The 15,901-nt window shown below is 36.3% G+C and overlaps 3 protein-coding genes across 5 annotated transcripts; 1 reads left to right on the top strand and 2 right to left on the bottom strand.

Moving 5' to 3' along the window:
• Window positions 1-84: 84 nt before the first annotated feature.
• On the top strand, window positions 85-5,310 carry LOC104765617 (uncharacterized). Of its 3 annotated transcripts, none has more exons than XM_010489367.3 (9): window positions 85-688; window positions 801-1,569; window positions 1,788-2,403; window positions 2,666-3,195; window positions 3,273-3,383; window positions 3,774-4,131; window positions 4,274-4,499; window positions 4,676-4,897; window positions 4,982-5,310. In XM_010489367.3, the coding sequence occupies exons 1-9, from the start codon at window positions 201-203 to the stop codon at window positions 5,124-5,126; spliced, it is 3,465 nt and encodes a 1,154-aa protein (XP_010487669.2). In that variant the 5' UTR covers window positions 85-200; the 3' UTR covers window positions 5,127-5,310. The 3 variants fall into 3 exon arrangements, with proteins under 3 accessions (XP_010487669.2, XP_010487670.2, XP_087358937.1); XM_010489368.3 differs by having other exon boundaries at window positions 179-688; window positions 4,679-4,897; XM_087502811.1 differs by lacking the exon at window positions 85-688 and having other exon boundaries at window positions 1,426-1,565.
• Window positions 5,311-6,531: 1,221 nt separating this feature from the next.
• On the bottom strand, window positions 6,532-8,327 carry LOC104765616 (NAC domain-containing protein 54-like). Its single transcript, XM_010489366.2, has 3 exons — window positions 7,995-8,327; window positions 7,621-7,898; window positions 6,532-7,199 (listed from the first exon to the last, which is right to left on the bottom strand). Exons 1-3 carry the CDS (start codon window positions 8,149-8,151, stop codon window positions 6,891-6,893), a joined length of 744 nt encoding a protein of 247 aa, XP_010487668.1. The 5' UTR covers window positions 8,152-8,327; the 3' UTR covers window positions 6,532-6,890.
• Window positions 8,328-12,091: 3,764 nt separating this feature from the next.
• LOC104765615 (putative cyclic nucleotide-gated ion channel 20, chloroplastic) lies at window positions 12,092-15,899 on the bottom strand. Its single transcript, XM_010489365.3, has 11 exons — window positions 15,098-15,899; window positions 14,807-14,998; window positions 14,612-14,710; window positions 14,385-14,522; window positions 14,037-14,285; window positions 13,694-13,939; window positions 13,413-13,558; window positions 13,221-13,298; window positions 12,970-13,099; window positions 12,582-12,828; window positions 12,092-12,480 (listed from the first exon to the last, which is right to left on the bottom strand). The coding sequence occupies exons 1-11, from the start codon at window positions 15,551-15,553 to the stop codon at window positions 12,203-12,205; spliced, it is 2,259 nt and encodes a 752-aa protein (XP_010487667.2). The 5' UTR covers window positions 15,554-15,899; the 3' UTR covers window positions 12,092-12,202.
• Between the last annotated feature and the right edge of the window lie 2 nt (window positions 15,900-15,901).

Below are 15,901 nucleotides of genomic sequence, written 5' to 3'. Positions count from 1 at the left end.
AACGGAAGCAAAAGAAAACAGAAAACATTGATGATAGTATGATGCAGCATACATATATAGGGCTCAGTAGAAAGGATTGAAACTAATTCGAGCCCATTAAGTCTTACTATAGGCCCAATAACTAACGAGCCTTCGCAAAAATTATATAGCGGCGAGGCGCAAAATAATTACCAAAATCGGAATTTTTCTTTTCCCGGTGGATGAAGATGTCGAATACACCAGAGGACGGCGACGGAGCTCCGGTAACTACAGGCGGATTGTTCCCGGTCTTCCCTACTTCTACGAACTCCGTATCAGTTATCTCCACTAATACTCAATGGCTTCGCAACGCCAGCTTCACGACGGATCTCTCCGTCATCAACGCCGCCGCGGCTTCGACGGCTCCTTACTTATCCGAGGTCGAAGAAGATGAAGAAGGAGATGCCGATGAGAATATTGGTGAAACCAATCAGCCTAAGGTTTACAATTTGGTTGAAGAAGAAGCGTCCTGGGAGTCTGATGACGACGATGTAAAGAGGAAGGGGAAGAAAAAGAGGAAGAAGCGGAAGATTGGTACTGCGTCGGATGAATCTCGTTCTAAGAAATCATCAGTTAGGGACTCTGATGAATACTATTCGAAACCTGCCAAGGATTATTACTTAGACACTCGTCCTGATCCAGATAATTTGGCTTATGGCTCTATTTACAGGTACTTTGCTTATCTAGTTATGGCTAGTTTGATTTCGTTTTCTGCGCAATGTGTTTTGAGAGTATGGGGGATATTGAAAAGAATCTGCTTGTGTTTTTTGTTTACAATGCAGGATGAATGTTCCTCGTTATAAACTTGACAGTTCTCAGAGAGTTTCTGGGGAAGGTTCTCTGAGGAATTATTTGCGGAATCGGCGTAGCTCTATGCTTGACACAGAGATTGATATTGATTCTTTGGAGGGGAGAGGAAAGTCTGATAACCGATATTGGTATGCAAAAAATGCTGCCATGGAACGTAACAAGAATTTCAAGCGTATTCGTTTATCTGCTTCAAAAGAAGCTGTGGATTCTTCCTTTGATGATTTCATTCCACTGGTGGAAGATGAGGCTGTTCAAGAAAGTGACGAGGAAGATGTTTTACCAAAGGACTCAATGATGGGAGCATCGTGGGAGGATGAAGTGCTTAATAAAACGCGAGAGTTTAACAGAATGACGAGGGAGCGTCCCCATGATGAGAAAGCGTGGCTAGCATTTGCTGATTTTCAAGACAAGGTTTCGAGCATGCAATCTCAGAAAGGAGTTCGCCTACAGATGTTAGAGAAGAAGATTAGTATACTTGAGAAGGCTTTTGAACTTAACCCAGATTGTGAAGAATTGTTGATTGCGCTTCTCAAGGCATACCGAATCAGAGACAACGCAGATGTGTTAATCAGTAGGTGGGAAAAGGCACTTATGCAGAATTCCGCTAGCTACAAGTTATGGAGGGAGTTTCTATGTGTTGTTCAAGGGGAGTTTTCCAGATTCAAAGTATCGGAATTGAGGAAAATGTACTCTTATGCGATCCAGGCTCTTTCTTCTGCTTGCAGCAAGCGACATAGGCAGGTTCTTATTTTATAGTGCTAACTGTTTAAGGGTTGATGAATCACTTCAATACTTATCTGTTTACTGTCACAAGTTATTTCGAGTCCATCTGTTTTATTTCCCTTTCTTAGTTTTTTTTTCTGGTGTTTCTCCACTATCTAAATCGTTGACATTATTGATAATCTTATTAGCAGCAGTTTGACATTATAAGGTCTGATTCTATTTATTGGATTGTGCAGGTGGATGCAACATCTGAACCATTGGATTCTGCTGCCATTCAGCAGGAACTCCTTCTAGTCGATATGCTAGTTAGCCTCTGCAGGTTTGAGTGGCAGGCTGGTTACCAGGAGTTGGCCACAGCGTTATTTCAAGCAGAAGTGGAATTTAGCGTCTTTTGTCCATCTTTGTTGCTTACTGAACAGAGTAAATTAAGACTGTTTGAGCACTTTTGGAGCAGTAATGGTGCTAGAGTTGGAGAAGAAGGAGCTTTTGGATGGTCATTGTGGCTGGAGAAAGAGGAGGAAAACAGGCATAAAATTTTGAAAGAAGAATCCTCTGATGACAATGAGGTAGGTGGTTGGACAGGTTGGACAGAACAGGTCTCAGGTAGAAATAAAGATAGTATTGCTTCAGCTAACACTGTAGAGGATGATGTTGTTCGGGAGGGTCTAGATGAGGAAATGGAAGACGAAAATAGCAAACCTGAAGATGATACTGAAGCTATGCTAAAATTATTGGGCATTGATGTCAATGCCGCGGCCAGTGATGAGGTTAAAGATACATCAACTTGGATTAAATGGTTTGAAGAAGAGGTTTCTCGAGATCTCATTCAATGGATGCCTACTCGGAAAGCTGGTATCTATCACTACCTATACCATCATTATCTCTGTATGGTTTTGTTCATCTTTTCTCTTGGAGCATATTAAAGGTCTAAATGTGTCTATTGGGTGAGCTTTTGTTTAAGTGGGACTAGTCGCTCAGCCTTTTCTGTAATTCCGGAGCCATTAGTAGATAAAGTTCAGTCTATGTAGATATGTTTGCTAGGATTGAATTGCAGTTTTATCTAAATAACATTAAACATACATGTTGTGGTTAACCTTGTATCATCCTTTTATAGGTGAATTCTCCAGAGTTGATGAAATGGGCGAGGGAGAAGATGAAGATCAACTCTCGAGTGTTGTACTATTTGAAGATATTAATGGATTTCTATTTTCCTTACGTTCAAACGAGGCCCGCTTATCTCTGGTATACCAGTTCATTGATTTCTTCGGTGCACATATGTCCCCATGGACTTCCAGCAACAGTTTGTCATGGAGTGAGAAAATAAGTAGCCTTGAAACATTGCCAGATTCTCTGCTCGAAAACTTGAGAAGTGTACAGGAATGTTTATCGAAATCAGAGAGTGTCAACAGTTTCAGCTTGGGATCTCTTTTAAGTGGCAGCTGTGACATATCTATGCGGACTGAGATGATGAAGTTTCTCCGCAATGCCATCTTGCTTTGTCTTAATGTTTTTCCGCGAAACCACATTCTGGAGGAAGCTGTGCTTGTTGCAGAAGAGCTGTTTGTAACAAATATGAAAACATGTGAGGTAGCAACTACTCCTTGCCAAGCTTTGGCCAAACGTCTCCTGAAAAGTGACCGGCAGGTAAGCTCCATTCCAATTTGTTGGTGTGGTCTGTTTTTTCTTTAATTCACCTGAACTGATTCCTTCTCTGTGAACAGGATCTACTACTTTGTGGAGTTTATGCACAGCGAGAAGCTGCTTCTGGAAATATGAAACATGCAAGACGAGTCTTCGACATGGCACTGGCTTCAATCTGTGGCCTCCCGAAGGTTAGTTTCAGATATTTCGGCTATGTTGTTAGCATATGATACAAAGTTTCATGTTTCCACCTATGTATCTTATTCAAAAAAACTTCAAGATTAGTTACCATGGTTCTGGGTTTATTGCTGATTCAAATTTTCACTTACTGGTCCCGAAACTGGTGCATAGGAGAATATCTCATGGACGGATCATAGTAGAGTTATTTGTTACAGGACAGTCTGGTCTAAGTAATGTATAGGGAAGCATGGCCTAGAGAATATAGCTAGAATAGGGTTTCTTATTTGACGTTACTTTTTGTGCACTTGTGCATAGAAACATCAGTCCAATTTCCGTGTTTGCTTTGGATTTTATTTGGCATTGCAGAAGCCATGCTAAGGTTATTTCACTTATGATTGCAGGAATTACAGTATAACGCTTCTTTGCTATGTTTATGGTATGCTGAATCGGAAATAGCCAATAGTAGCAGCAGAGATAGGGATACAGAATCATCATCTCGTGCTTTACACATTCTGTGCTACCTCGGAAGTGGTCTAGCTTATACTCCCTATACTTCCCAGTCTTCAAGCATGCAAATCCTTAGAGCACGCCAAGGGTTCAAAGAGAAGCTCAAGAAGATACAATCAGCATGGTCTCATGGTGTCACTGATGATCAATCAGCAGCGCTTGTTTGTTCGGTAGCTCTATTTGAGGAGTTAACAAATGACCTTCCTGGTGCTGTTGAGATCCTAGAACACATGTTCAGTTCTGTTCTTCCAGGTTATTTCCGTGATCAATATTCTTGGGTTATCTTACTGATTTCCATACTAGTTTACATGACTGTATCAGAAATAAATTCCACTTAAAAGCGTGTATCATGCATGCACTGTTTATCTGAATTTGGGCTTTGTGATTTTTCCAGGAAGAAAAAGTCAAAGTCATCAACTTGAGCTCTTGCTCAATTATTATGTGAGAATGCTTCAGAGACACCAGGACGATCTAACTTTGTCACAAATTTGGAAGCCCATATCAGAGGGACTGCAACTGTATCCTCTCAGTCCGGAGCTTTATCGAGCTTTGGTGGACATCTGTAATCACCGTATGACATCACATAGACTGAGAATGATGTTTGATGACTACTCCCGCAAGTAAGTTTTTTCACAAACTTGTTAAAAATAAACCCGCTATCTCACGAGAACTGCCTAATCTAGATATGGATGCCTAGCTTAAACGGTTAAAGATGGTAGTTACATGTTTACGGTCTTCCTCTTAGAACAAGGGTTATGTTTATTGAGTTTAATATGTTAAATTGTTAATCATGCAGAAGTCCATCTGTCGTTGTTTGGCTATTTGCACTTTCTTATGAGTTGAGTAAAGGAGGCGCCTCACACAGAATCCGTGGATTGTTTGAAAGGGCATTTACACAAGATACACTAAAAACCTCGGTCATTCTATGGCGTTGCTACATTGCATATGAGATCGACATTGCACACAATCCATCAGCAGCTAGAAGGATTTATTTCCGCGCTATAAATGCATGCCCATGGTAAGAGCATATAACCAATCTAAAGTTCTTTCTCCAGATTTCTCAGATTATCGAGAAATAATTCATAACATAATGGCATGGCAGGTCGAAAAAACTATGGCTGGATGGGTATAGGAAGTTGAGCTCAGTCCTTACGGTGAAAGAGATGTCAGATTTACAAGAAGTGATGCGGGACAAGGAACTAAACATTAGGACAGATATCTACGAGATTCTTCTTATGCAGGGATGAGATCATTGAGATGTATATATATAGTTATGCTCTGTTCTGGTTATTGAGAATTTACCAAAGTGTAGAAGAAGAAAATGAAATGATCGTATGTGCAACCCTTCACTTTTGCCTTTTTCCTTGTTCTGTTTAAAACCATCCAAAAGAACTCCGAGTAAAGGTCGCTTACTGATATTTCTGTCGGAAATCGTTTTGCAAATCATTCTACCATTTTTTGTCCTTGTATTTATACATACAATCACTCATAATCTTTTAAAAGACAAAAGCTAATTTGTGGTCTATCAGCTTTTTATGTTAAGTAATTATTGTGAGTTGAGAGATCTATCAGTCACAAAATTAAACAATGTAAAAGTACAAATAAGTAGGCTATAGGAAGACAAAAAAAAACTTGTTACAATACATTTAATTAGAGTGATATAGGACATTTCCCAGGCTCCAGAACAAACAGCGTAAAGAGAACGGAAAGAAGACCAAAGTAGATGAGGACTAGCCTAGCGAGACACACGTTCTTGAGCTTCTGGTTTAGACAAAATCTTCATTCTTGTTCAAGAGGCCTACAACATCGCAGAGGTTCAAGAATCAGTCATCCGTAGTCCCCCCTACAACAAAACACATTTGTCATAAATTATCTAAAAAGAAGTCACTTGATCACTTCTAGAGTTCTACGTAAAACCCATTTTTCAAATTTCATATTAATAGATATATTTGGACAAGGTCCAATGTGGAAGATGCATGTACATTTAAACGCAAAACATATGGTGATGTGTGGCAGGTTCAGTGGAGGATTTTCAAAGCTGTAAGGAAGGCTGAAGCTGAGCTCATGTATATGTGTATATAGTTTTGTTAAAGGACATGAAGTGTATATAGATATATATTTTCTTTTCTGGTTATTGAGAGTTTACAAAGTGTAGAAGTAGAAAAGAGAGATGATCGATCGTAAGTATTACAGATGCGTGAGAAAAAAGAAAGATCAATCTCCTTGATCGCAAGGCAAGGGATCTTTCTTTTTGGAAGAGAGTGAAATCAGAATCTTACATTTACACTTCATCAAACCCTTCACTTTCTCCTTTTACTTGTTATGTCCTATCATTTAATAGAATAGACAGAGAACCATCAAAAGAAATATGATTAAAGTTTTTTTCTTTGCAACATAATTTATACTACTTTTTTTTGTATTACTTGGCGAATATGATTACAGCTTAAAAAGTTTATATTACCATTAGAAACCCCTTTCATTAATTTTGTTATGTTATATATGTAAATATCATGGTCTCACTCCATGGTCAGCTGGAAATTTTTTATCTCTGACAATGAGTATTTGACCTAAAAAGTTGAATGAAACTTGCTTTTCACGCTATTATATAAGACTAAATGTAGTGGGAAAATAAAATAAAAGAACAAGTACGTATAAGTATAAATCCGAATTTCCCCATCCATTAACTTGATCTGGTTACACCCATGTGAGGAAATATAACAAAGGCACACCAGTGATATACTTACTGATACTAATAGTATCATCAATCCAACCAAAAAAAAAAAAAAAAAAATCCAATAAATCACGTGATTATCCCACACATTCTCACAATTAGAAGAAAAAAAAATCAGTTAAGAAGCCAAGAAGGCAAGAACCCTCAGGTTTTATTTCAACGATTGTATTATATAAGTACAACAAAAGTGTACCTAAGTGTTTACGTTATTTGCCCGATAACTCTATATTCTTCTCCTTTTTTTTGCCCCCAAATCCCAGTTCTCTTTTGTTCTTTATAGTCAATAAACCCCTTGACCATGTCCCATAGCTGCGGCGTTAGATGACGTGTCCCATGCGTCATCTGTGATAAATTGCATCCACGAATCGTCTTTATCGTCGACTACTTCTTCAACGCAGGCAGATGATGAAACTCCCACTTCCGGCGACATTGTCTCGTATTCGTTGTTATTGTAATTAGTGTTATTATTGGAATTGATCTCCATTGACGCCGTCGTGAAGCTACATTGTCCCATTTGTAATTGCTGTTCTGATTCCAACTCTGAACATATTCCGTTCTTCTTGAACACCCGACATAATGCATACGAGTCCTGCAACCAAACAGTTTATATTTCTTATGCTAGAATGTTTTAAGATACTTTATATGTTAGAATAATGTTTAAAATACTGAATAAACGTTTTTCGTACTTCTTCATATGAAAGTCATAAATAAATAAAAGAAATAATGGATGTGAATATTTGTCTTATATAATGGATAACTAGATATGGTTTTGTCTTCGTCGCAGTAAAGACAAAGCGAAACCCTAATGAAGCTTTTGTCAGCTTACAGCAAGAAACGAATATATATCATTATATCAAGCTTATACGCCTTAATTTAAATTAAATATTAAAATTCACACATCTTTCGAATAATGTTACTAACAGAAATGGAGAAATAACATGTTCGCTTTTTTTATTATAACAAATTTAATAGCCATGCTTCTCTACGTAATTATCATCGATCTTCTTTACCTGGAGCGAAGAGGGATCGTCACAATCCTTATCATCGAGACGATACTCATGCATAACCCAATCAGTACGGATCCCTTGAGGAGCTCTTCCTCTATAATAAACCAAAGTCTTCTTCATCCCAATGGCTCTGCTTTGACTCGTCACTCTTCTATCTTTCCCGGTTGATTTCCAGTATCCCCCTCTCGTTGCTCGGTTCGTCCTAAACCCGTTTGGATACTTCCGGTCACGTGGCCCAAAAAAATACCATTCCGGATCTCTACTCGGTAGAAACGACTTCTCTACAGTTTTTGTTAACGATCACAACCATTAATTTTCAGAGATGTTTCTAGTTATTTTTTAAAAAGAATACAAGAATAATGTAAAAACATACGTACCTGCGAGGTCCCATGGCTCGCATTTGTAGAGATCAACCTCGGGGATTATATCAAGCTCGATTTCTTGACCGTTGATCTTTCTTTTCAAATAATAGTTTACGAGTTCTTCGTCGGTTGGATGGAACCTAAAGCCTGGAGGTAATCCAACTGGAGCCATAACTCTCTCACAGACAGTTAACAATATCGTGTTCTTGGTGCGTCGTTCACCTCATTTATCTTCTCCTACTCAAACTTATACATATATATATATATACACATTAAACTTACATGGTCACTAAATTGATTAATTAAATATTATTTTCTCTTTACTAAATATTGTTATATCGATCTCTCTCTCTTTCTTTCTTTTTCTCTCTTCGTCCTTCTTTTTGTTGTTTTTATCTTTCGCTTTATCTTTTTTGGAGATTCTTGACAAACGTTACTCGCAAGCTCCTTGGGCTTCCTTAGTTGTAAAAAAAAAAAGGTCCCAGTTTGATCGCGCTATTAGCGCATAATAATATAAATTTATAATATGTGTATGTATGTGCTTTGGCCGTGTGGACTCGTAACCTTATGTAATAAATGAAGTAGCGCAATGACGTCAAAAACGATCTTAATTCAGATCTAATACAAATACAATGCTACTAATAATCTAACTAACCCGTAATAGTGACTCATAAAATAAAATAGGATACATTTTTGAGCAATTGCTTAAGTACTCGATTAAGATTAGATATTATATATACACACACGAAAGAGTTCAAACTGCACGTGTCGAAATTGCAAGAGAAAACATTCACTAGTAAAAACAGATCATATAGTTACTGAAATATTTGTAACTATAATGTTTGTTTTTGTAGCCAAATTAATTTTGTTACTGATTTGTGACAAAAATGGTTAGTAATTATTTGGTCGTAGCAAAATTTTCTGTCGTAGATAACTGTCGCAAATTGCTATAATTTAGATATCAATGAAATAGTAGCAAATTGCTACGAAATGTCACAGTTTACTGTAGGTATTTGTTACGGAAAGCGTCTGAATTATATGTAACAATTAGCTTCAAGAACCCACAAAATGCTCGTCATTGATTTGTGACAATTAGCTACACTGTAACTAGTGATAAAATGGTTACGAATTACTACGCTATAATTGTGAGATAAATGAGATATTTATTAATATTAATTCAGTTATTTGCAAATATTATGAGATAAAATGAGATATTTATTAATAATAAAACTGGTAATTTACAACAAAAAAAAAAGTAAAAGTTAACAAAAATAATTATATACATAAAAAATTACACATCCAATTGGACTTATTGTCTTGAATTGTTTTGTGGTTTCATAGAGCCCATTAGGCTTTTTGGTTACAAAAAAAACATCTACAGCTTCTTCTTCTTCTTCCATTGAAACTTCTTCCTCGAAACATCTTCTTTAATATCCTTAAGAACACGGGTCTTAATTTTAAGCAATTTCTGCGTGAATGATAAAATAAACATAAATCAATTAAAAGTGGAGATATCAGGATATTAAAACACACAAAGACGCAACAATGATACATATAGTAAAGTTAGAACTAAGCATAACGACTTTGAACAACTAATATCGAACTCCAAGGACCCATAATTTGTTATTTTTGTGTGTGTCTGTGTTCAATGTTAAAGAGAGAGAGAGTACGAAAGACGAAAGAAAGATAATATTTTGTCTTTTTCTGTAACTTTTTGTGGCTATTTTTAACTATTACTTATTTCGTAGCAATATTCCGTAACTATATGATCTGTTTTTACTAGTGATTGTGTTACATTTATTAAGAGATTTACGTATGGACAAGGATGTTGATGATGAGTACTAACTAACCAGTAGTCGATAGACGAAATACTTCAGCATATAAACCTCATGGTCTAGATTGTCTAGTAGTCTAGTCTAGTACAATTTTCGTTGTGGTAAACGTTAATTATGGTCTAGTTCTTTAGTAACATATCTCTTGGTAAATCCATTTCTTGTGAAGTTATGCTCACGACCACGATGTCGTAGATCTAGTTAGAGACAATATTATCTAGCCCTTTTTATACATTGGCTGTTCGTGGTGACTCATTTGTATTCACTAAAGGTAGGTACATATCTTGTGATTTGACAAATGGTAGGTTTACAAAATTACAAAAAAATAAATAAAGAGAATACCCTAAAATAATACTTTTATGGACAATTATAACACACATTCCCTAAATTTCCAAAAATAGAATTATTTAACACATTAAAATATTTAAAATTAATTTTTAGAGTTTTTTTTAGGTTTGAATTCTTAATTTTACATTTAGGGTATAGTTTTAAGAGGTAGGGTTTAGTATTTTGAATTTAAGATTTAATTTTGTATTTTGAATTTAAGATTTAATTTTGAAAAAATTAATTGGTGCTATTTTGAAATTTTAGAGATATTGTGCTAAGTTTAGAAAAAAACTTATTTTAGTGCTATTTTTGAGAATCTCTCAAAAATAATAAATAAATAAATATAACTGGCTAAGTCATTATTTACTTAACATGGAACCGCGTACGCATGACAGGCACGTCTAATTTTGTGGAACCAGTACCGTACCCAGATTTATCGGGGATTAAGACGAACTTACAATGGAGGTCATTTTAATATATTTTTAAATAAATAAATAAATATTAAAATTCAAAATTATAATAAATAAACATTAAAAACTTAAAATTATATAAAATTTTCAAAAAACAAAATAATAATCTAAAAAACTAAAACATGACAGTTCTTCCTTCTATTTCAATAAAATCTTTCACCAATTTTTCATAATCTTTCTTGATTATGTTTCACAACCTTACTCGATTTATTCACAATTTAGGGTATTATTTTCTTTTTTATATATTTTATTAAACATATATATATATATATATATTAAAGAGGAGTCATATATGAGTTGTTTAAGAGATAATAAGATTCTCAAAACCATAATAATACACCATATTTTCCAGAATTGAGTGTTCAAAAAAATAAAAAAAAGAATTTATATTTTGGGGGCGTGAGGCAAATGCCTTTTTTCTTGCCCATAGGGCATGGTCCTGCGTGGAACCGCTAGTTATAACTTGGGCCTAACCTAGATGTACCATTAAATGTTTGCAATGGGCTTTATATAATATATTTAGGTCTACATGATTAGCATAACGAATTTTAGCTCTTTTATACGGTTCGAGGCTGAGCTACTTAAGATTGAAATATTTACTTAAATTTTGCTTATGGTTTGCTGAACTATAATATATTTTTTCCTTTTTGATTGCTTATTTTGTCGTCAAAAACTATTTTTCTTATTTCAAAACTTTTAGTTATTATAGTGCATCCATAGATCCTCTAATAAAAATTAATTTATCTAAATTGATAAAATCCATGATATTTATATTGATCTTTAACAGACGTATAGTAACAACAACAACACAGTAGTTTACCATATCTCTTTCCCAAAGTGAAAAAAGAGATACGACCTTACAGAAAATGACTAAAAAAGGGCAAATAAGAGTTGACTAAAAACTACTTCTGGTAGTTAATTTGACTAAGAATGTATGGAGAAGGTTTCGAGAAGAAAAAAAGAACTCAGAAACAAAAATAGTATAAGGGATAAGGTTAATTTGGATAAGTGTATTTACTGTAAATAAGTGTGTGAAAAAAAAACCACACATCGTTCGTCGAATGACATTTTCATTTCTTAAAATCGATTCATCTACCAGTTGTAAATATAATACTAATCTACCAAACCAAAAACATCATCATCATCTCATCATCTACCAATTGGAACTAAATGTCAGTTTCCAAGAAAAGAAATGTGTCTTATGGAATTGTAAATGGGACAAATAAGTTTGTATACTTTGTTGATTTGTTCAACATCATGTCTCTCATTCGGAGCTGGAAAACAATGTAAACAACTTTAACTAAATCATGCGACTTCTCTACCTCCAGATTTCCACAAGTAGGAGATTAATTAGTACAACGTACCAACTGATTTGAAACTGACATTTCCTCTCTTAAATGAGTCATTCATTCTCTCACTTTCAGAATTAGGATATATTCTTGGTCACTAATTGACAAAGAAAAAAAGAAACAAAAAAACTGAATTCAAGTGAAGCATTGAGCTATATCTTATAATACCAAAACACCATCTATGTGACAACCAAGTAACAAACCACGAAACTTACAATATAATCATCAAGAATGAAGAATGCAAACTAACGGCTGTAACTAGACTGAGGAGTGTATAATCTATGTAGCCGTCTCCTACGGTATCTCCACGCCACTTGAATCTGCCTAGCAGCTTGTAGCCTCCAATATGGAGACTCGTACCTTATGGCTCCTTGGACTCTATGGCTCCTTAGGAATCTCGAGAACAAGCTCGTTACGTCTTCAAGATCTGCTACACACAGCGAAAACGCTTCTACATTTGTCAAACACCTAACATTTCTATTGCTAAGCAACCCTTTTGCTGGCATCCTTATCCTCGTCCCATCTGAAGGTTTCAAAACATACTCAGTTGCAAAGCTAAAAGTGCTACATAAGGAACCGAGAACGTTGAGATTTATAAACACTGAGTAAAAAAAGGGATGGTACCGGGGGTTACAGAAGAGCGTTCGAGGCACCAAGTGAGGAGTTCTTCACCACAAACATCGCCTTCCGATAATGGTAGAACGGAACCGTCTTCTCCAATGCTCTCCATCTCACCTCTCACTATGAATACCATTTTCTCAACTAGTCCTCCGCGGTGCAACACTGTGCTACTCCCTATGTATGTCCTCTGTTTCAGCCTCTCACGGATGGAATCTAAGACTGATTCATCCATCAAAGAAAATATTCTCACCTGCAAACCCATCAACATTTCAACAGTATTCTCAGCAATGGTTATTTTTTGTGAGATATACAGCTAGATTCCATAAGTAGCTCTTTAAAACACTCTGAGAGAGATAGAGCCATGATGTGGGAACTGGACTCTGATGTTTACCTTCTTGAGAAATTTGAAGAGGTGTCGTCTTATATCTCTTTGAAGGTCATCAGGCATGTTCTCAAATAGCAATTCTTCGTTAACGCCTCTAGTAGCAGCCCAGTTGAACCGCTCAGCTTCTCGCACCCTCCTGAAAATGTTGAAAAAACAATTCACTTAGTTTTATAGTGACACTACAGAGACCAATGCAATTCTTTGAAACAAAAATCTTCAACTGAGAAGCAAAGTATAATAGGCATCAGTCCACATACTTTCTTATACCGTCAGGCAACCGTCTATGGCTCATCCATTGCTCCACATCACGCCGTCTTAGCGTCATTTCCATATTCCTAAGATAGACAAAGCAATATCACCAGAGTACTTAGTAGTAATTCACAAGACCAACCATAATGTCTTGAAATATCTACTTTTTGTACAGTGATGTGATGATAGGATTTTTTTACCTTTTACCAAGAGCTTGAAGGAAATTTTGCATATTGCCAATAAGAAGGGCAAAAAGCAAAAGACCCAATCCAATGATACCCATAGTAAAGAACACCTCCCCTAGAAAGTAGCTTGGGACTAGGTTACCAGCAAGAGTGCTGATTTGCTTTGAGAATTATAAACAAAAACTGACATTAATGAAGAGCTCCAAATATGCCAATCATTGCAAAGTATTTGAGTATTTCTTTTTAGTTTGCTACTAAACAACTGAAGAAAGAAAGAAAAAAAAAAACACAATTACCTGAAACCCCCAGAAGAGAGAGTAACTATATCTTGTGAAGAGACTAGAATGATTGGTAAGAATGACTGCTTTCGAATAGATTCCATAAGGAAAACCATCTTCTTGGAAACAAGCACTGGCACTCTCATTATCTCTCCAGGCAGCTCGTGCTAGTACATCGCTGCTATTTCCATTACCACAGTCTATAAGATCTCGACATCTACGGTCAAGACTACCGCAAGCATTTCGAAGGCATTGGTTAACTCTCTGTAAGAGACCAAAGAAAAAGGGAAACAGACAAGATAAGTATTCTAAGCATAACCGGCTGGATATATGAAAGGACATTTTGAGAACTTTGTCATACCTGCAGACCAAAAAGATACCAGCAAGAACCAACAACATGTCCAGCAAGCATGAAGGTGAGAAGATTAATAACAAAATTGGCCCAAGCTGACTCAAATATGAATCCTGCTGGTGTTTGTCCAGCAAGAAATGGTAAAAGTCTATATAACTTTGGAACGTATTGGAAAAGAACTGCAGCTCTTAAAAGGTTTTTAGCATAGTTTGCTCCGGATACCCCCAAGTGTTTTGGTATTATCCATAATATCAATATCTGTATACGAAAAGAAGAGAAAGGAAAAATGTGTGGTAAACAACATTTTCTGATTACCACATTACTTAAAACCAGTAGTAACTCTTAACATTACAATACCTGTGGAAGTGGCATCAATATGAACAAGTCAAGGGAAAACTTTCCTCGGAGGTAATGGAGGAAAACTTTCTTCGGATGACTAACTAACTGGCCAGCACCAACCACAGTAGATTCTGGAGCTACATAAGCTAATCGGAACTGCAACAAATATGGAAGAAGGGAGCACTAAAGCCAACAGATTTTGTTTTAAAAAAGAGATGGAGTAAGAATAAGCAAAGGAAACAAACCTGTAGTAGAATGTTAAAAAAGAATATAACATCTGTCACACTTCTTACAGCTACAAAAGCTCTAGTCATTGGCCAATCAATCATAATGCATTTGTTTCTCTACAGTAAGAAAGATGGTTAAAAAGGTTAAAAGGCAAGATAACAACACGGGAGAAGCAAATAGATAGAGAGAGGTATCTATGAAGGAAAGACTACCTCTTGGGCTTTAATGAGGAAGAAGAAGAGAGGATCTATAAAAATAGCTAACAAGCATGAAAGGGCAAAGAATTTAGTCCAGCTTTGAACCACTTTGGCATGAGGATTCATGATTCCAGGAAAGTATCTACTAGCAGAGGAAGTAAAACTCCTAGCCCAACCTTTAGCATCATCATACAGAGCATTATGGAACTAGCAAGAAAGCAAAAAGACTATGCTTCAGCAACACTATTTACTTGAGACTGAAGCTATTTTGTGAATGTGAAGTAAAAAAAAAATCAAAACTTTTACCGTGGAATCAAAAATGGCAGAGACTCTGGAATGAGGCATTTGAGCTGCCTTACGGTTGTAATAAGAAGGACAAGTAGTGCAGTAAGGATCATTACACATCCCCAATTGTCCAGATTTGAAGAGATTCGCGTGTTTCAAAACGAACTCATCGTCAAGCTGAGAAGAGGCACCAGAAGAAGTAGTAGTAGTAGTAGTAGAAGGATGAGGAAGAAAGAGAGGTTCAGGTATGCGAGTAGAGGTAAGAGGACCACTCATTTGAACTAAAGGAGGACGTCTCTGAGTTCGAAGAGGACCCGTGTATCCTGAAACCACAGTTGAGTTGTCGAATCCGTCAATGGAAGAAGTAGGGTTTGAGAGGGACACACTGTGACTCCTGGAAGTGAAAGCTCTGGTACGAGATGACGAGTCTGAAATTGGAAGCATGGGGATATCATCGTTCTCGTTGCGGGAAGCCATTTTCTTGACCAAAATCAAGGTTTCAAGAAAGAAAGAATCTAGGTCTTAAGGGGAAAAAAATCTGAGACGGACAAGGAAGTTGGAATGAAGAAGCAGAGGAGTTTGAGAGGTTTGGTTAATTGGTGTGAAGAAGAACTAAAGAAAGGAGACGACGATGACCAAGTCAGGGGTCTTCTTCTTCGTATAGCCCCGTCAAGGAAGAGTGTATTATTGTAAGTAAGAAAAAAGAAAAAAAGAAACTCATGTCTGGAAAAGTCAGTACTTTGACTTTTTATTACATTGTTTATCTCATTGTCTCTTCTCTCTCTCTCTCCTCTGTCTCTATCTTTTTTTTTCTTTAATTTCTGT

This window comes from Camelina sativa, chromosome 19, assembly GCF_030686135.1.
Source record: "Camelina sativa cultivar CO46 ecotype springtype chromosome 19, ASM3068613v1".
NCBI lineage: Eukaryota > Viridiplantae > Streptophyta > Magnoliopsida > Brassicales > Brassicaceae > Camelina > Camelina sativa.
The sequence above is the reverse complement of the archived record's forward strand: the minus strand, read 5'-3'. Positions and strand labels throughout refer to the sequence as shown.